The sequence below is a fragment of the Eretmochelys imbricata genome, chromosome 14 (assembly GCF_965152235.1).
Source record: "Eretmochelys imbricata isolate rEreImb1 chromosome 14, rEreImb1.hap1, whole genome shotgun sequence".
NCBI classification, from domain to species: Eukaryota; Metazoa; Chordata; order Testudines; family Cheloniidae; genus Eretmochelys; species Eretmochelys imbricata.
In genome coordinates this window covers 13,673,356-13,694,202 of record NC_135585.1, presented here as the reverse complement: position 1 = coordinate 13,694,202, position 20,847 = coordinate 13,673,356, and the positions used below count along the sequence as shown (strand labels likewise).

Here is a 20,847-nt window from a genome sequence, read left to right as displayed (position 1 = left end):
ATTGCACTCTGCAGAGGGGAAGCTGCTCAGAGTCACAGGGACGAAGCCAGTGCCAGAAGTAAGACTCCTTCTCCCTGTGCATTGCGGAGCTGGGATGTCTGGGAACCATAGCCAGGTACAGGAGCTATCCTGTGGTAAGCAGGAAGGTGACTGGATGGCAGGTTGGAGGAGGGTGGGGGTGGGGAGGAAGGTTCTGGATGCTGGAGTATCTCAGACTGCAGTGAAGCACATTTTGATTTTCATCACTAGTCTGGCAAAGCTGTAGGATTTTTTTTTTCCCCAACAGAGCTCGGGTCCTCCTGCAGTGAGCTGCCTGAAGTTTCTGAGATGAGGCTGTTTCAGGATGGCTGAGGTAGGGCAAAGCCTCCCCTACTCCCCCCCTCCCCCCCACAACCTCCCTGGGGTACTGGATGGTGGTGACTGTGGGGTGGAGGGTGTTCACACACAAGGGATTCAGTACCATATGGATAGAACAGCACAGGGGAGCCTTTCCAGGGTCAGGGCTGCCTTGAAGTGTAGCCCCAGCTCCTAAACCCAACCCCTTCCCTTGGTGTCAACTCCCCCTCCCTGTCTCCTCCCCCCACCATCCCTGGTGTCACACTGGTCATCTGAGCATTGTGGCCACTTCCACTCAGTACAACAGACTTCCCCGGGCAGGCTGGCTGACTTCAGCTCAGGCCTCCCCTCAGGACACCTGCCCTGGGGTCCCTTGTTCTCTTGAAGCGGTGGTGCCCCTCTGCCTGTGAAATACCCTCCACGCAGGAGAAGGGCCCGGAGTTCCAGACGTCTGGGAAGGGAAAAGAAGATCCCCGGGGGATTATGTAATTCCCCAAGCTATTGCAGATCCGAATGGAGGCATATGCAGCCGAGGGGGTAAGGGTGTGCTTTGCGTGTGCTTGCATGTAGTTACATGAACATGTCAGGGTGGGCCCCTGTCTTTGATTTCATGCTGGGTAGGATTTTCCTCAGAACCTGAGTGTTTGGTTGGGCTCTTGGCAAGTTTCACCCTTGGTCTCGCAGCCAGACTCCCTGTCTCTCCCCCTCCCTCCCTGTCTCTTGCTCTGTCTTTTCCTCCCTTTCTATCTTTGTCAGCTGTAAGAAGAGCCCAACCCCTTCCCAGTTCCTGTAACTTATCTCCCTCCCTCAGCACTGGGTACTAGCCTGTGAGCCTGGCGCCCAGTGGGGCATACCAAGAAGGGAGCAGCCAGTGGCAATGGTCTTTTGGAACCTGGCTGCGGGTTTATTAGCAGCATCTCTGGCACAGGGTAAAGCAGCCTGTGATGGAGCCTTTGCCGAGGGCTGACTCCTCGCACTGTCATACTGATTGCTATTTGGATTTCACCTGCTTCTTCTCTTTGCTTTGGGCAACGTTCTCTCCAAGAGGGAGGGCCGTGCACCTTGCTAAAGTTAACAAGGCTTTTCCCATCTTTCTCTTCTCTTCCCCATCTCTCTCTCCTCCTTCTCCCATCCTCATCTTGCTGACATCTGCCCTTTCCCTGTCTGTCACCCTGAGTCTTTCCCTCTCCGTTTCCTGTTTCTCTCCTCTCAGTCTGCCCCCTGCCCCCGCCACTCTTCCCCAATCATTACTTGTCTCTCTTCCTCTCCCCTCCCTGCCTCCTCTTGCTCCAGTCTCTCTCTCTCTTTGCCTCCCGAGACACTTTCTTTTCCCCTTTGCTGGGATCACTAAAGCTCCCTGGTTGCTGGAGACCCTGCAGTTTGGTTCAGTGCCGAGCCACTGTGTCCTTCTCCCCACCTGATAGCTTTCTGCTCAAGGTCACTGCAGTAATTCCATATGAGGCTGCCTGGTGCTGCCTTATCTACCACACGGTTTCTGTTTCACTCCCTTTATATTCCTGGGGATATTGTGTTTGATAAAACTCACTGCTTTTAACACCATTGGCAGGGCTCCAGGCACAAACACTCTGCCTGCTCCGGGTTGCCACCCATGTCCGACTTTTGTTTTTTCTCCTTTCATTCCTGTGTCTCTGGACGTCATAAAAACTGAAAACTTTCTGGGAAGTTTTGCAAGCAGGTGAATAATTGTAGGGACAGGTCATGCTGCCGGCTGGAGACAATCCTGGTGCTAGTTGGCACATTGGGAATGTCCGGACCTGGGGCTTCTACTGAAGAGGGAACCTGCTGGGAGCTAGAAGGGAATGTCTCGAGCTGAGGCTTTGATACAAGGGAGAATTTAATCAGCAAAAGCTTAGCGTTTGCTAGCAGGGAAGGTGGAACTTCGTCAATAACCTTGTTGCAGTCAGAAGGGAAAGTGCTGATCTTGATCGTGAAGGACTTAACTTGATCAGCTCGGTTGTTTTTAAGCAGTAAGGAGTGACTGTCTCCCCCCACCCCTGGCGGGTACTGCTGTCTCTGGTTGCAGTCATTTTACTGGCATTTAGCCGCCCTAAGATCTAAAGACAGTAGGCGGGTTGAGCTGGGCTGCACTGTGAAAGGAAATCAATACAGGGAAATATCTTGAAAGAAACTTCTTTAGCCCTGTGAGCCATCTCTGCAGATTCCTCTCCCTCTGCCTCGGTGAGTGTGATGCCTACACTGGCTGGGGGTGGGTGGGTGGCCTGATCTTCACCTATGGCCATGGGGTTAACCAGGCCATACCCAGGCAGAAGCAGGGCCTGTCCAGATCTAAGGTGTTCTCAAAGCAATTGTAGGACCTGACTGGTTTTAATGGAAGGTGGTGGGAGATGCGTGTTCTTTGTGGGTGTGTTCACATGAAGCTATTTTCAGCCCCGACTCCGTCATGGAGAAAATGAGGTTCCCTAATGGAGGTTATAGCTGAGTCACTTAGGAAGGGTAAGGATGAAAACAAGATGTAGCAACTGAATTCCGGGGAGCATAGTTGCCTCTCAAGCCAGGAGGTGAGGACTGAAACCACTGTGTCTCCCCACTCTTGGGAGTGCAGGGTCAGGGGTAAACCCAGTCAGAGTGTGGAATTGGGAGAGGATCTCTAGCACAGGTCAGACTTGTGTCTTCTCTTTGGGGCAGTGTGGGCAGTGCTGTGCAGTGATCTCCAAGCGTACATTAGCTGGAGCACAAGAAGTGAAGCAGGGGAAGTGAAGGGAGTGGGGATAGAAAGCAAAGGTTGGCCTTGAGCACAAGCAAACCAAGAGGTCATTGGGGTAGCTCTGCAATTCATGGTTTGCCCTTCTCCCAAGGAAGAAGAAGGAGGAAACAGCTCACAGAATCCTTACGCTCCCTCCATCACCAGAGAACTGGAGTGGGGGAAACTCCTGCCCTGATTGTCTCCCCTTCCAGAACCTTGTGGTCCTGCAGCTTACTCAGAGTAGATTTAAATGACCGTTTTAAAACATCAGTACCCTGTCTACGCTGCAGCCATCACCGTCACTACCATTGGTGGAGAGTCATGGGTCCCAATTTCCTTACTGTTGACACAGCTTTGAAAACCTCATTGTAACGTGCATCGTCTTTTCATTGCAACAGGGCTGAGGGTTACTTTCTACATGTGCAAGTCCTGTCCCTGGGACTCTGGAGGACGGCTTAGCTGCTCTGCACCCCCATGTGTGTGCTAGAGTGTGTGTGTGTGCATGAGAGAGAGAGATACTTTGTGCTCATTCAAAAGAAAATTCAAAGTAAGATGTTCTTATCTTTCTGCACCCACCACCTCCACCCTCTATCAAATTAATTTCTCCCTCCAGCCCCCTCTCTCCTGCTACCTCTGCTTGGATATAACATTAGCAGTTAGGTGGGCTGCAGCCTGGTAGGAACATGACAGAGACCCCGCTTGGGGAATGCACTTGTTTAAAAAAGAATTTGTAGGGAGTTTTGTGCTCTTGAAAGGAGCTGGAGCCTTCTGTTCGATCTGCAGGATGGGCACAGTGGCAGCAGGAGGCCATGTGGTCTGGTGGGCTGAGCCCAAGGCCAGTGTCAGAGCCTTGTGTGTTCTCATCTTGATCTGCCCTGCTGGCTTGCTGGGTGTCACTTGACCTCCGTGTCTCAGTTATCCCTTCTGTCAAGGGAGGATCGCAGCCTTTCCCTGCTGTGGCGAGGACTACTTGAGTTAATGTGTGTGAAGTGCTCGAGGTTATTGTTACAGGACAGGCAAGAGTAGTCTAAGTTTCCTGCACCAGAATGACCCGAGCCTGAAGCCACCAGGGCAGATGGAGAGTAACTCAGTCTCCATGACCCAGGCTGCATTCAGCTTCTCTGCTGAGACTGATAACAGTGGGGACAGTTAGCACCAGGTGAGATGTGGACACCCAGGAGCTGGATTGAAACCACCACACTTGTTTCAGATACACCACTAAATACTAGGTCCAGACTTTATCTTCCTGTGCTTCAGGCAACAGGGGCTCTGTGAAATGCCTGTGCTCAGACCCCGAGGGGAAGTATTGCTTGGCATATCCCACCTTCAGATTTAATGGCCCCCATCAGTGTCCATTCCCAGAACAAGGGGTTACCTCAGTAATGCCGTGAGAGAAACTAGGAAAGAGAGGAAAAGGTTTGGTGAACCTGCCGGTCATTTCTCTACAAAGATGCAGGATGGAAATATACCCTGAAAAAAATTCCTGCATCAGACTGTAACTGAACCCAAAGTCTGGGGTGAAACCCTGGCTCCGCTGATGCAAAAGCAAAGCTCCGGTTGACTTCAGTGGAGCCATGATTTGGCCCCTGGTGCATAGAGAGGCTCTACAAATTTCAGCATTCTCAGACCTTAACATTCTCAGGATCAGTTTGACTGCCTAAGCACTCTAGAGTTTGGGATGCTTACCCAGAATGCCTGGGTGCATGGAACTGGGTCAGAAATCTTGCCATCTCTAGCACCTTTGTTCCTGATAGGAAATATCATGAGAATAGGCTCTTGTGGCATTTCAGCACCTGCTTCCCTTGCTGGGATCCAGAACCAGTATACAAGCTCAGAGAATGGTAGTTTGAGTGTGGGGGTACAGGTTTGTTGGGGTAAAAGGTTCTTATTTTATCCAAATTGATGCGCTAATCCTCAGTCTTGAGCCAATTGTTCTCTAACAGGAAAAGGCCATGGATAATTTCCAGGAGAAGAATCCCAGTTCGACAAGTGATTGGGAAAACAACAGCAGGGGATTCCATATTTATTGCCTCTCAAAGCAGCTTATTTGCTGAGTTTACTTGTAAAAAGGTGGCTGGTTTTCTGACTGCAAGCTCTGCCAATGCACACTGGGATCTGAGAGTCTCGCTGGTTTTCTTTTCCTTCTGTGGCATCAGCACCAGTATAAAAAACCATGTCGACTAAAGGGAGAATTGAACCCAGATGCATTTGGAACTTAGTTAACAATTCTGATGATGCATAGAATCAACAGAATGGAATCCATTTCCCTCTCCCATAGTGTGTTTCCACTGAGAAAACAGTACACACCTATTTTTGCCACTATGTGTGACTCCGTACATAGAGGAAGCAGATCTTTGGGGGAAGAAGGTGCCATTTTTAGACAGTTACTTTTAGGAGCAGAACCACATGGTAAAATCCAATCCAAATATTTCCGTAGAATACAAGAGGAGATATCTGGAGAAACTATAAGAACTGACTATTTATTTTCTATATGATTTTTCCTTTGGATTCATCTCGAACAAATAAAAATGTACCTTGTTTGCCTTTAGCTGCAGTAGGTAGCAAGGTTAAGTCACAAAATACAAGGATGTATGGAATAGAAGTATTATAATTTTTCATATTACATTTAATATGTCTTGATTATACACATTAAAGGTGAAAATTACTGCAGGTGCTGTCAGAGAGCAACAGAAGTGCTTTGGGAATGCAGACTGGGTCCCCTTTTCACTGGTGATTGTATTTAACACTTTCTGTCTGTTTTCCAGATCAACGTGAAACCTAGTGAGCTAGAGCTCTTTCACTGGTGAAGCTGGAACGGTGACTTTCCCCCTGGGTCCCAGACTGTTTATTCCTCAGTTCTTCGTTGCCCGTTGTGGACTTTCTGCAAGGTTCAGCCATGACTACCTCTGCCTTGCGCCGGCAGGTAAAAAACATTGTGCACAATTATTCGGAGGCGGAGATCAAGGTGCGTGAGGCGACCTCCAATGACTCCTGGGGCCCACCCAGCTCCCTGATGTCTGAGATTGCAGATCTGACCTTCAACACGGTGGCTTTTGCAGAGATCATGGGGATGATCTGGAGGCGGCTGAATGACAGTGGCAAGAACTGGCGCCATGTGTACAAGGCACTGACCCTGCTGGACTACCTCATCAAAACTGGATCAGAGAAGGTGGCCCATCAGTGCCGGGAGAACCTTTACACCATTCAGACTCTGAAAGACTTCCAGTACACAGACCGCGATGGCAAGGACCAAGGCATAAACGTGCGGGAGAAAGTCAAGCAGGTCATGGGCCTGCTGAAGGATGAGGAGAGGCTGAAGCAGGAAAGGGCTCATGCCCTGAAAACCAAAGAGCGCATGTCCATTGAGGGCACGGGCATCAGCAGCAGCCAGCAGCTCTCCTATGGCAGGCGGACATCACAATATGGAGAAGACTATGGCAAGCCGAGGGGGTCTCCATCATCCTTTAATTGTAAGTGCTATAGTGCTATAGACCGTGGGTGGTATGGCGAGCGTGGGCGTTTCTGACCCAAGGCCAGTGGATCACTGGATGTCTGAAGTTCAGCAGGAACGTCTGGGCTTGCTCTTGTCTATCCTGGCAGCCCTGTCCAGAACATTGTCTTTTAGGGCAGTGGTTCAAAATCCGTATCGGTTACTTTCTAGCCACATGGCCAGTAGTCTCCACTGTGGAGCAGACACAGGTTTCTTCCTGTTCTAATGTCATGGGGTAGGTGACCTTTGGTCTTCCTCTGGGCCATCCTCACGTGCAGCATTCTGGAGAGTAAAAGTTAAGGCTGGGACTCTACATCTCACAGAGTCTGAATTGCTCCCGGCCTTCAAGGCATTACTAATTGATGGGTGAACAAGGCACTCGGAGCACGGAACTGAAGGAAGCACCTCACAGATGCCATCTCAAACACTGGGAGATTGTTTATGTTAGAAGGTTGCAACTCTAAAACCTTTCTCTAGCAGCTGCTTATTTTGATATCAGCCTCAAATACTTTCTGATCGTTTCCTATCCTCCCACCGAGCTGCCTGCTTTGGTGAAGTCCCCCTGCCGTTGTGTAGAGATTCTTGTGCTAACAGGATCCCTGCCGGAAAACACAATTTTATTCCTGGGGGGTAACTGTTCTATTTGCATCCTGACCCCGATCCCCACCCTTCTCCTTAACCAGGCTGGTGGTCGAATTCCAGCTCTTTAAAGGCAGACTGTCTCTCTGAGTGCTCTGGGACATCAGTGACATGAGGAGCAGCTTCCCAAGCATTTAGGGCAGTTGCTGAGCATGAAGGTCCTGTAGCGTGAGCTGGGTGGTGGGAATGAGGGGAGAGCAGAAAAGCCCGTTGAGGAGGAGAAGGTAGTGATCAATGCGGATTGACTCCTAGAAACATCCCAGCTCCAGAGATTCTGTTTTTCTTCTTCCACCTTCAATCTGAATTCTTCCTCTTTTTTTTTTTATCTCAGCCTCTTCCTCGTCCCCTCAGCACGCCTCAGACCTGGAACAGGCAAGACCCCAGACGACTGGAGAGGAGGAGCTGCAGTTACAGCTTGCACTAGCCATGAGTCGAGAGGAGGCTGAGAAGGTAATGTTTGCTGCCTCTCTCCTGCGGGGTGGTGTGATTGCCTGCAATGTCATGTGGCCCATCCAGGACTGCTGTGAGCAAACATTTCCAGTGGCTGGAGATGGGACTCACGCTGGGGAGGGCTCTGTGTCACTACAGAGAATTCTTTCTCAGGGGTCTTGCTGGTGGGTCTTACTCACATGCTTAGGGTCTAACTGATTGCCTTATTGGGGTCAGGATGGAATTTCCCCCCAGGTCAGAGTGGTAGAGACCCTGGATATGTTTTGCCTTCCTCTGCAGTGTGGGGCACGGGTCACTTGCTGGTTTGAACTAGAGTAAATGGTAGATTCTCTGTAACTTGAATTCTTTAAATCAAGTTTTGAGAACGTCAGTAACTCCGTCAGAGGTTATGGGCCTATTACAGGAATGGGTGGGTGAGGTCCGGGGGCCTGCGATGTGCAGGACAGACGACATGAGCATGATGGTCCTGTCTGGCCTTAAAGTCTCTGAGTCTATGGGATCATGGTAGTAAGGCATGAGAGAGATTTCTAGGCTCTGTCAACCCGCATGCTAGTGTGCACAGTATTGTTTTCTCACTGGCTGCTCCATGCAGACACAGCACGCCAACATATTGTGGCATGATGAGGATTTATTGCACAGTTGTTGCCCATTTCATATACTGTGCATACAAGTGAGCCTAGGACTTGGTGTGTGCACTGTACCAGTACATCTTAAATCAATACCACACGGTCTCAGAAAGATAGATGCGGTCCATCTAAACCCTTTCTTCTGTGTGGTTGCCTTGAAGATGAATGGTCCCTTTCCAGTGGCGGATTAATGATTTTGCCACCCCTAGGCCCAGAAATAATTGCCCCCCGACCCCCCCACCCCCCCGCAGCTCGCCTCCACTCTGCTTCCTCCCCTGAGCGCGCTGCCGGGTCCTGCTTCTCCCTGCTCCTTGCCAGTGCTTGTGCGTGAAACAAGTTAGCAAAGGAGGGGGGAAGGTGGGGAACACGGCGTGCTCAGGAGAGGAGGCGGGGCTGGGGCGGGCATTTGGGGAAGGGGACCAATAGGGGCAGGGAGGGGGCAGGGAAGGGGTGGAGTTGGGGCGGGGCCAGGGGCAGAGGGCACAAACCGGCACTGGGGGAAGCAGCCTCTGGCTGCTATTATAAATTTGCCGCGCCTGCAAATTTGCCGCCCTAGGCCTAGGCCTTGTTGGCCTCGGCGTTAATACGCCGCTGTCCCTTTCCATGTACCATCAGGTGGTTTCAAAGAAGGTAAATAGAATTCCGTCTGGAGATGTGGAATCAGGACTCCGAACAGCTCATATGTAATCAGCTGCTCTAAATACATTGGGTGAAATCCTGATGATATTGAAGTTAATGCGGGTTTTGCCATTGACTTCAATGGGGCCCGGATTTCACCCATTGTCTTTCATGTATAAATTACTCTGATTCTGTTACTTTAACCATGAAGGTTTTATGCTGATGTGCCCAGAGTGATTCTGTTATTTCCTTGGCAGATACCAGGGGGAACCTGTGTCCCCCTGGGGAGAATGGGTTCTGTACCAGGAACTGCAAACATCCTGCAGAACTGGTCCATGTACTGGTGACTCTAGCTGTGATTTGAATGCAGTTGTGCTAGTGTGTGGGCATCAGATGACTAACTTTATTCCACATGACTGTGTTTAATTAAGTCACTTGGGATCATTTGAAATGAGGCTAGACAAAGCTCTGGAAGACATCATAGAAAGCAGTTCTGCCTTGGCCAGGGGGAGGGGAGGGGAGACAAGATAACCTAACGGGTTCCCGTCTCGCTGTTATATTCATCATGTTAGAGTCAGGCCCAAAATCCCAGCCTAGAGCATGTGTCCTTCATGTACTTTCCCCAGCTCTCTTATCAGCTGATCTGCTTCCCCCTTTCCAGGCAGTGACTGTTTGTTTACACACACACACACAGGCTGAGATTAAGGCTAACCGGCACTGCCTCTCTCTAATGATACTGATGATATTTGAGGAGGACAAAGCCACTGAGGGACACTTTGGGTGACACCTCCAGGGTCAGGGCTTTCCCGCCTCACTGTAGTCTATGTTTAAATTAAGCTTGGTTGGACCAAAATGTCTCTCAAACACCTTCTCCTGGCTTAGCCTCTGGTGGTTGAAGTTGTCCCTGTGCCAGGCATGGCTCTAGGCCTTAGCATTCCTCTTTGTGCTGGAGCCACCCACAGTTGCTGGAGGCCTGGCTGGTTATATGATTGCTACCTACATGGTCACCATCCCTGTTTCTGAGCAAAATAGTTACCGTTTCCCACCCTTCCCTTCCTGGAAGCTCTTGGATGGACTTCAGAGAACTTGTGTCCCTATTTTTGTCCCAGAGATGTAGCTTCCCAAACCTTATCAGGGAAGCTGCTGTGGTTAGTGCTGAAGGAACGTGCTAGTCAAAGAGAAGCTTATTAGAACCACCCATCTAGGTAGGCCAGGCACAACCAGGGAAGGGGGTAGGCAAAGGGGACATTTGTTTCTCCTCCTCCCTCCAACAGTCTTCAAGGGGCCCCACATTATTGTCAAAAAGGCCAAAATATGTACAAAGTTATCCAATATTAAACAATGGAACAGCGACAGACTGGTGAGTCTTCATCCTTTCACAGCTAACCATTGACACAGGAGCCAAGTTTTCCTTTTTTAAACTCTTAAAATCCAAGAGTTTCTAGGGGTCTAACTAGCCCTTGGACTCCTGAAAGGTTGTTTTGTTTCTAAAATAGTGACCTCCCAGGGTCCCAAAGTACTTGTCCCCCACTCCAAGTAATGGGACCCCAGAGCCACTGCTGCATCTAGGTCAAACTTTGTCATGCAGAATAGCCCTCCTCCACTGCTCCTGGCTGCTTTAGGGCCAATGAGTTTTCACAGACCATCAGGCCTTGCTGAAGGATTCTGTAGGGTTGTGAATAGGTGTGGCTGGTAGTTGTGGTCCCATCTGCATGTTTGACCTTTTAGTGGAGAAGGGCCCAAACTGTATGTTCACCAAATCCAAGTTTTCAGCATGAAGGAACATGGTCAAAATGCAGTCTGGTCCTCCCCCCACTGCAAGACTGATCCGTGGTATAATGAGGCCCCCAATGTGGTAGCGTTTTACACTGAAGACAAGATCTGAATATTTTCCAACATGCAGAGTAGCAGTATTTCAGTGGGCTGTTTGTGTGCCTGTTGGATGAAGTTGGAACCACTGCTGTTCCAGCAGTTAGTGGTGAGATGGAAGGAGGGACGGAGTTTATTGCAGCACATAGATCTGTTTAGTTTTATCGTCGGTTGAGAGAAGAAACATGGTCCACAGTTGTAAGGATGTGACTGGGAGTAAGGTCTTGGGTTGTCCTATGGGCTGTACCACTAATACACTACAACAGGGGTGGCCAAACTGTGGCTCTTTTACCATTAAAATGCAGCTCGCAGAGCCCCCCATGTCTTTCCCCCCATTCTCCAACTACCAGACTTGGGAAGAGGGGGAAGCACAGGACCTCTGCCTGCAGCGGGGTGGTGGGGTAGTGGCTTCTGCCTAGTGGGGAGGGGGGTCTTTGGACTTCAGCAGGAGCAGGACTGAAGCCCCGAGCCCCGTCAGGAACCTCCTGCAGGGCTGAAGCCTGGAGCCTTGGCACGTGTGCCCTGGCTCTTGAACTTCTGAAGATTGTTGTATGCGGCTCAGGGGATCAGTACATTTGGCCACCCCTGAACTATAAGATCTTTGCTTAACCATCTGCACTTCAATTTTCCCATCTGAAAAGTGGGGATAATGCTGTCATCACAAGGGTGTTGAGGATTAACCAGTAACACCTGTAGAGCTCTCTGATCCTCAGAAACTGCTATAGCAATGCTAGGAGCTGTTGTTATTCTTTATCAATGTTATTAAGGGAAGATCTGCTAATGATGTTCCCCTGGAGATAAAAGAGCAGAAATATCCACTGAATTCCTGAGCAGTTTGCAAAGTGTTTAGCTTTTGCAAGGGCTGCCCTTGGTATGCTCTGACCTCAGCAAGGGGAAGAAGTGTCACTGGGGAAGCTGTATGGTTAGAGGCCTGACAAGCCAAGCAGCTAAAAGTCTAAAGAAAAGTTATAACCATAAACACAATGCAAGATAGAATCTTATCGGGCCCAGATGAGTCTGAAGTGGCAAGGTGTTTGTATGTCAAATAATAGTGGACACACAACATCTTACATTAATGTACCACCTTTCATCTTGAAGGATCCCACAGTGCTTTACAAGACAACGTCACTGAAGTGCAGCCACCTCTGAGGTGGAGCAGCTTATGGCACCACAGTGGGAGGACTTAAGAAAAGTGATATGGGATCTTTTATGTTCATGTAGTACAGATGGGATGTTGGTGTTATGGCCTCACCTCAAAGACTTTGCTAAGAAGCTACATGTATGTATCTAAAAAATGTGAAGGGCTAAGTCAACTGTGCCAGGATTCAAACCTGTGGTTTCAAGGTGTTGGTGTTTCAAACCAGAAGCTTCTAAACCAGCCCCTCCAGCAATGGATTGATGGGCAGAGTGCTAGAAGAGTAGATGAACAGACAAACAAAACAGTGGGTGGGTGAATGGCTGGATGGAAAAGGAAAGAGAGCCTGATTGATGAGTATATGGAGGAAAGATCAGATGGATTGGTGCATGGATGATGGATGGATGAAAGAATAGACATTAAGATCGGTGGTTGACTAGCTAGATGGAGGAAAGAGTAGCACCAGATGAATGGATAAATGACTGAATAAAAAGACTTACTGTATAACAGGTGAGGGATTGAAAGAAAGATGGTTACAAGGAAGGGGATAATTTGGTAGCAAATACAGATACCTCGAATCAAAGAAGCAATTTCATTCAGTTCTCCTTCATTGGCAGCAGCCACTTCCTCCAGCCACCAGCACAGATGAAGAATTGCAATTGCAGATAGCACTCAGCCTGAGCAAAAAGGAGCATGAGAAGGTACCCCACACGCAGCAGATCAAAGGGCACTTTCCTCTTCTTGGATTCTAACTTCATGAGTTTCTAAATGGACCTTTGGAGTATTAAACATTGTGCAACTTTCTGCCTTGCTTGGTGTCTTCCTGGGAAGTGGTGTACCCCAGTCCTTCTGCTTCTGGTGCCTGCTTCGCTGTAAACTTACGTTCACTGCTCTTAAAGCTGTGCACTGAATATTCCTATCCATGGATTTATCATGAAATGTGCAAATACATCAGTAATTGGCCGCTGGCTAATGCCCGAAACTGTAATGCACAGCAACCCCTGCCCTTGGTCTCTCTGCAGAGAGTCAGTGCACATCGGTGATCCTTTATCCTGTGTCTTTACTGTTCACATCCCAGACATATGCACTGTCCATTTTGACTGCAGGAAGTGAGGGCATGCCAAGGAGAGAACTCACTGCTACAGAGGGCACTGGAAGAGACCCACACGGGTATCGAGGAGGAGGAAGAAGAGGATAAGATGAAGAAAAGTCAGGTGAAAAGCTTTAGCTGGTTGTCTGGATGGCTGTGGAGATATATAATGGGGTACAGAACATTTCATCTCTTGGTATCTGGTTCAAATCTATCCTAGACTGGTAATGAGCAAAGGGATTATTCCTTGATGGCTGTTCAGTGGTGTATGTGACTTGATCTGGTGATCTCTGTGTAATTCTCCATGTCTGCATGATTAAAAAAAAAAGACTCCCCATAGCAGTTCACACCTCATTAGCAGCCTGACCAGGGAAACTGAATTACTCCTGGATTGTCCCTCCAGGATGGGCTTGAACAGGCTGGGAGACACTTGCCCTGTTTCTGCTCTGCGTAAGTAGAAGAGTTCAGCTAGCCTTGCTGTCCTGGTGGCTTTGTGCGTGAGCACTGCATTCATCTAAAGCTTTAGCTGGAATGGATTTTAAATGACGTATTTCTTGACTACTGAGAGGAGCCAAATCAGACCATTCCTGCCCAGATCTAAGGTTAGGTTGCTTCTCTGCAGGAAGTATAGGGTGAGGTCTGGGGTTACCTGGGAAAAACCACTCTAGTAGCCCCTTTCGCTGCAGGAGCAATATCGGACGAGGCCTTGCAGGTATCCCTGAGCCTTAACTTGTTTCTTTTACTCCTTACAATTCTAGTCCTCTATTGTGGAGCTGGCAGACATTTTTGGACCAGCGCCAGTAACTTCAACCCATGTTTCAGCTGACCCATGGGATATTCCAGGTGGGTGCAGCTCTCAATCTGCTGATGCTTGGGAGAATGGCAGAACCTTCTCCCCTCCAGCTCTGTCCTTGTCCAATTCTGGGAAACCTAACAGTAAGAATCTTTGCTTGTGTTCTCTCTGTCTGCCCTTTCCCCTTATCCTCTGCTCACTCACTGCATTGTCATAGCAGCTTTTAACCACACCTGGGCTATTGAACAGAAACGAGAAATGAAAGGAAGAAGGGTGACAAATGGTAAACATGGGCTGATTACTAAATGCGCCCTGCCTTCTGGCCTCATTTTGCTTTATGTGTTTCTTTTTTGATTACCTGTTCTTTTCTGTTCTTTCTTTCTCCTGCTCCTCTCTAACCTATTTGCCCCTTTGCCTCACCCCTGGCTGTGTTTCAGTGCTCTCTGCAGTGCCTTTGAATGGTTCCCTGCCTGTGTTCCACATCTTCCTGTGTGTCTTTCAGGTCTCAAGTCCAATGTGGAACCAGCAGGAGCCTCTTGGGGCCCCTCTGCAGACCCCTGGGCTCCAATCCCGGCTGCTTCCGGGGATCCTCTAAACCAGATGGCAGCATCTATCAACCAGACCTCCACTGGGCCTTGGGATCTTCCTCCCATAGTCTCCTCCTCCTCCTCTGACCCTTGGGAGAAGACCCCCCTCTCTTCAAGTCTGTCATCAGCAGATGCCTGGGTAAAGGCATCCCCACCTTCTAAAGCTTCTGCTGATGCTACTTGTACTGCTGATCCTTGGGGAGGTGTCGTTGACAATCCTCCCAGGGCAGGTAAGAGAAGCTCATTTTGTTCATCAGTTTCCATTGCTACTTGAAGCTCGGGATCATTCTTCCTGCCATCCTCATGATACTTACCATCACATCTTCTTTTGGGATCCAGTTTCCTCTGATCCTCTAAAAATCTCAGCCAATACCTGCATCTTGTGTTTCCTTCCCAGGGAATGTCTTTGATGGTCCACTTTGCCAACTCCACTCTGATCCCCTCTCCTGAGGAGGAGAATGTAACAGATTTTTCGCCTAAATCTTGAGCACACTGGTAGACATAGACCCACTCTTAGCCATGTCTATACTCAAAATAGAGTTGTAGTGAAAACGGTACAGCCCCCGGGGAGAAGAATAACAAAACCACAGATCAGGTCTGTCCAGTGTCTGGTGAAAGCCCTTGCAATGCCCAAAGGGGAAACCCCTAGGAGGACAGTAGTGTGTGATGGAGGAATTTACATTAGTCCCTCTGGGAAAAGAAAGCTACAAGAGTTGGACTACACAGTGTGATAGCAGTGCTGGTAAGGCCTACATGGGGGAAACAGAGCCACAATGAATAGAAGCACAAATTTGCAGACAAAGAATACTTTCTGAGGGAACAAATTTCTTAGGGATAGATTCTGATCTGAGTTACAGTGGTGTAAACTTGCAGTAACTCACCTGAAATCAGTGGAGGAATGGGTATTTAAAAGAAGCCAGATTCTGATCTCATTTACACTGACATATATTCATAGTGAAATTACTCTGAATTTAAATCCATGTGAATGAAATCAGAGTCTAGCCCCTAGTGAATAACTTTTCCTTTCCTTAATTATTAATTAATGATGATTATTTATGTATTATTTGCATTGCCATTGTGCTTCGGAGCTATGGTACCAGGGCCCCCCTGTGCAAGGTGCTGTACAAACACAACAAAAGATGGTCCCTGCCCCTGCCCAACAGAGCTCAGAATTTAAGTATTTCTCAACAATGATTCTTTTCTTTAGAGAAAGGAATTCAGGTAACTGGCACTTCTTTGGGTTGCTAGCTTTGCTCAGTCTATGCAGGCCTCAGGATAGAAATGAAGGGTGACAGATTTCTGGAGTCATGGGGCATGCCTGTCCCTACGGGTCTGGGATTGGTCTGAACATACCTTCCCATTGCCCTCTGAGGCACTAACAATCAGGGAAGCCTGCCAGGCTGCAGAGGATGGCATGCATGAAGTGGGCCCTCCCTTGTATGCTAAGTTTCTCTGTCTCATCCACTGGCATTGGTTGGTCAGTGGGTCACTGATTTGGACTTGGTGGCTCATTCATACAGGCTGCTTCAGGACTCACTGACCTAGTTCATTCCTTTCTCCCTCTCTCTGGTGTTCTATGTTCTCCTTAACCCCTAACTCCCCATCTCTGCTTGTCTTGCCTCGTTTTTGTCCCTTTTAAAAATTGATTCCCTCTGTCCTTCCTCTGTTGTTTTCCTTCATCTCCTCTCTTCCTTCCCCTTGCTTCCCTTCTGGGTCTGTCTGTCTCCTTTCTTTCGCTCAGCTTCAGGTGATGTCACTTTTGACTTGTTTGCAAAACCACCCCAGCCGACAGAGCAGCTGGAACATGAGAGCTCACAGGCCCCATCCTCTATCAAGCCTAACAGCCCTGTTGGTAAGAGAGTCCTAACAGATCAGGGGTGCTGGGGCCGGAAGGGTAAATAGGGCATTGTGGAACAATGGGGAAGTCGGCGGGTGTGTCTGCAGGTGAGGGTGGGAGCTTCCCTGGGGCTCTGTGGGAGGGTATATTTGTTTCATATTGTGGCATACATCTGCATGATTATAACTTACCATATCATATGGCTACTGGCCCCAAAGTCTCTCACTGTCGTCATCTCTGTGTTAGACATCTGACGCAAGGGTTAACTATCCCGAAGTGTTTGCACATGGGTGAAGGTGGAGTCCGCGCAAGCTACTGTTTTTCCATTAGCTAGAAATACTTGGGATCAGATGGGGCAAACTTCCATTGACATTTGTCTTCTGAGTCTGGCAACAATGCATGCTGCGAACTGCTGCTGAGTAGACAGAGGGTGCAGGTTCTTGAAGCCGAGACTGCTATTTCTGAGCTAGACTCCCTGCAACAACTTCTGTGTTAAGGAAAGGTTGTCCCAGATAAAAGGGAAGTGTTTGTGAAGGCAATCCAAGAATGTGCTTCGTGATTCTTCAAGACACAACAGTCAGAAGAGAGAGGCAACGTCTCTGCTTCTCTCTCACGTGACAGTCCACACTTCTGCCTGTTGTTTTCTTGAAATTCATGATCCCATCTTGGTTATGCTATTCAGTCTCTGCTGTTTGTTCTAGATTTGGACCTGTTTGGTGACCTGATTCCCAGCACCAAGCAGAATGGAGTTAAGAACACAGACGTTTTTGATCTTGCGGGCTTAGGAGACTCTCTTACTGACTCCGACAAAGAGAGGAAAGATTGTAAAACTCCAGAATCCTTTCTTGGCCCAACTGCCTCATCCCTGGTGAATTTGGACTCCTTGGTGGTTGCCCCTGCAACCCTGAAGACTCATAATCCATTTTTGTCAGGTGGGTCATGGGGCGCAGGGCCCAGTCAAAAAGGCCGCTGAAGGATGTTGGGTGGTTTCTGAGGGTATGCCTACACTGCAGCATAAGCCCAGGTTAAACCTCAAACCTAATCCCCATTCTGTCCACACACAAATTGCACTAACCCAGTGTCCCAGGACCCCACGGGGTGAAGGGTCCGAGCCTGAGTCAACCCGGGACCCAGGGTTCAAGCCCTGTTGTTTTGCAGTGTAAACGCAGCCCCACTGCACTTGTACTCTGGGAATCTGCAAAAAGTATCCCACAGTCCCATAGGCCAGCTTTCGTTGTCCAGTTTGGTGGACAGTCAGATTTTCCCACGCTGCACCATGAACAAAAGGCTAGAGCCAGCCACATTTTGGGAGGGTGATAGGAAGTCTGGGATATGGGTGGTTGAACTTGGGCCTACGCAATGCAGTGTAGATGCTGGAGCCCCAGGCTGGGAGAACCAGGGTTCAGCAATTCCTAACCTGGGGTTACAAATGACTGTAGATGCTCAAGCCCTAAGTTAACAAATCCAGGGTCTGCTAGCTTGAATTCTACTAACCCTGGGCTTACATTGCGGTGTAGATGTACCCTGAGGCTCTTGGCGGGCTATGTAAGGATGACAGGTGGGACTTTCGAGGGGCTCATGAGCTGATGTGAATCAGAAGGCCACAAAAGGATGGTGGGCGGACCAGTGGGAACATTTTCACAATGACTTGGTTTAACATGCAGCACCTACAGTGGCTGAGTTCTGCCCTTAGTATCACAGTGAAAAACAAAACCACACTAAAGTTCTGATCCTGGCCAGGAAACGGAGGTCAGCCTGAAACTCAAGGCAGAAACTTTGGTTTGAACTTAACTTCTCAAGCTAAATTTTTCAGTCTTCTCTCTGAATTTCTGGGGTTGAGTCAAACCCTGAATGTTCCTGACTCATCGGTTTAGTAGTTGAATTTAATAGCAGTGTGTTTTGAGACCAGAGATTAGCCTTGACCTTTAACCCTATCCCCTGACTTCCCATCTTGTAGGCTGTATGCCTGATGATGCTGTGTACTTTCTCCTGACAGGTCTCAGTGCACCTTCTCCCACAAACCCATTCAGCATCAGTGACCAGACCAAACCAACGCTCAATCAGATGAGGACCAGCTCCCCAGTGCCAGGCATGGCCACGGGGATGACCATGAACTCCATGACCTACAGTGCTTCACTCCCTCTTCCACTCAGCAGCATCCCAATGACCCTCCCCGTCTCCATGAGTGCCTTCCCGCAGGCCGGCGCAGGGCCGTTTCCACAGCTACCCAGTAACCTGCCTCAGCCTTTGTTGCCACTGACAGGCTCTGCTCTTCCCCCCGCCTCACAGGGCGTGATGAACCCTTTCCTCTGAAGTCTCTGGATCTGTGTTACATGTAGTCTGTCTTGTCCCATCCCCAGCTATTAAGGAAATCTTTGCGTGTTCTCAAGCAAAGGCCTTGTGGGCAACAGTTCATTAGTTGTGATGGAGGAAACCATTCACCTGCAACTCCTAACCCAACACCTGCCCAGGTTACAGAGACACAGTTAGCATGAATCTCCTTGCTTGAAGTGCTATAGAACTACCTGCTCCAGCCTGGCAGGTAAAGGATGGCTAGATCTGCCTTTGACGGCAATAAGGGCACTCTTGTCATCAGCTGGCATTCCCATGATCTGCAGAGTAGATGGAGGGTCCCTAAGAAAGGGCTTTAATTATCTAGGGTCCTCCACTCTCCAGCACCATATGCTGGTACCCAGAGAGCCCAGTATGAAGCATCGTAACAGACATTTTCTAGTCACTGTAGATCTCTTAGAGACCATCCTGGGCCCGTCAGTGGGATAGAGGAATCCTTCTATAATCTGCATGGAAGGTGCAATCACTTGCTGAAACTTGCCGCCCCAACGCTTGCTGAAGGTCAGGATGTTCCCAGGGACAGGAGGAGTACCCCTTAGAATCCTTTTCCTCTGCCAGTCACCTGTATGCTTTTCCCCATGGCGCTGGGGATGACTGAACTCTGATCCCGAGAATCCTCTTCCTCTCCTGCTGTCACCCATATGTTCCTCTATTTGGATGCTAATGTTTGGGACCATCTTCTCTGCCTGCCTTATCCAGATGTCTTCCTCCCCCACATCTGGGTGTCACTCTTGGGAACCCGGTTTCTCTGCTGCTGTCACCTGGATGTTACTCTGCTTGGGTGCTGGTCTTTGGAACCCTTTTCCGCTGATGCTGTCATCTGAACTGTTCTCCATGGGGCACTGACCTTTGGAACACTGATCCTTTGTGGATGTTCCCCATGTGTTCATCGGCCTTGGTGCAGATCCTCCCAGCCTGACCCCATCTCCCTTAAACTCAACGAGACAAAACCTTCTGAGACAACCCACACAGGCCTGGATAGCTTCAACTACTGGATCCCAGTTTCAGCCTCTCGAAGCTCTCCTGCCAGGACTGCAGTGCTCTGTGGGAAATACATTGGAGTGGGGGAGGAGGGGCTAATGAGCTGAGACTGTAGGCTGGGGACAGTGTGAGGTTAATATCCTGAGTGCCAGCTGTGTCTCACTTTGAGGACTCCATGCCAACTCCATTAGACCCTGGTGCAGAGGGAGAGGAGGACGCTGAGACACTAACACAGCAGAGGGAGGGGTGATGGGACTAAGAAGGGGGAGTGGCCGGGCAGTTGTTAACTCGTTAGTGTACACGTTTCACACTTCTCTAAAGGGGCAGAGGCAGCAGCACGGTTTACGGAGACTTCGTGGCTGTAACTGAATGTAGGAAAACATGAACTGGCTGTAAAACAATAAAATATTCTAGTGTATTTTGGTGTGGGGCTTCTGACTTCCCAGGGCACTGGTCTGGGCTTTACCCTTTATTTCTCTTCCTAAGTTTGAAGAAGGCTTTGCTTCCCCCTTCTGTGTCTTTTACCGTCTGCCCATAAGCCTCGTCACAGCAATGCCTGGCCTCTGGATCCAGACCCATCCCTTTTTTATAGCTGCCCTATCTCTGGCATTCACACTTGCCTCACACCTTGGGTCATCATTTACACCATTGCCAAGTGAGTTTACAATGCTGCCATTCTGGTTTGCCAGCATTTCTCACCCACGTCGTGCCAGTGTAAATGCTACACAAAGGGCAGGGCAGTGGGGAATCAGGCCCGCTGACGCTATGGTGTTGGGAACCATGTGTGTGCCTGGATGGATTTATAAAGCATCTATCACAGAGATGCCGGTTTCCTCCCAGAACTCCTGTGTCTTATTCCCCATATCTGGGATGAGACTCTGTGCTGTGCCTCCACGTGGCTTTCAGCCACTTTTGTGCCCTCCCAATTCTGACCTGCTACAAGGGGCAAAATGGTCCTTGGTGTAAATTAGAGCAGTTGGGGTTCCACCTTGGGCAGCCTCTGGGCTGCTGCAGCCCAGACTCCCTGGTGCAATGGGCAACACCCCATGTTCCTGGGACATCCCCTGCACCAGGTCCTGCAAGGGAACCAGCATGTAGAGATGCTTACGGTGGTCCAATGCAGTGACTGTACCGGGGCATTTTCCCCCAGCCATTTTCAGGCTTTTTCTGGCTCGTGCATGCCAGTGCAGAGGCACAGAGGGTCTGGAGCAGGGTTGAGAATCTCCCTGAGAAATGCCCTTCTGCTTCCCCCCTCCAGTTGTGAACGCCCTCCTCCTGCCCTGGAGCTCTCTCCAGCACAGCCTTGCTTCCAGTCTGTC

General features: G+C 49.3%; 1 protein-coding gene across 2 annotated transcripts; it reads left to right on the top strand.

Annotated features, from left to right (window-relative positions):
- The first annotated feature begins 288 nt into the window (after positions 1-288).
- Positions 289-19,872, top strand: EPN3 (epsin 3). 2 transcript variants are annotated; one of them, XM_077833371.1, is made up of 10 exons: positions 289-352; positions 5,827-6,531; positions 7,522-7,640; positions 12,506-12,589; positions 12,995-13,102; positions 13,737-13,821; positions 14,274-14,588; positions 16,100-16,210; positions 16,897-17,127; positions 18,192-19,872. In XM_077833371.1, the coding sequence occupies exons 2-10, from the start codon at positions 5,958-5,960 to the stop codon at positions 18,506-18,508; spliced, it is 1,944 nt and encodes a 647-aa protein (XP_077689497.1). In that variant the 5' UTR covers positions 289-352; positions 5,827-5,957; the 3' UTR covers positions 18,509-19,872. The 2 variants fall into 2 exon arrangements, with proteins under 2 accessions (XP_077689497.1, XP_077689498.1); XM_077833372.1 differs by lacking the exon at positions 289-352 and adding an exon at positions 2,406-2,535.
- The last annotated feature ends 975 nt before the right edge of the window (positions 19,873-20,847 follow it).

Coding starts and splice junctions, on each gene's coding strand:
- EPN3 (XM_077833371.1), top strand. CDS start 5,958: ATGACTACCTCTGCCTTGCGCCGGCAGGTAAAAAACATTGTGCACAAT. Junction 7,641..12,505: donor GTCGAGAGGAGGCTGAGAAG/GTAATGTTTGCT, acceptor CTTCATTGGCAG/CAGCCACTTCCTCCAGCCAC. Junction 16,211..16,896: donor CAAGCCTAACAGCCCTGTTG/GTAAGAGAGTCC, acceptor TGTTTGTTCTAG/ATTTGGACCTGTTTGGTGAC.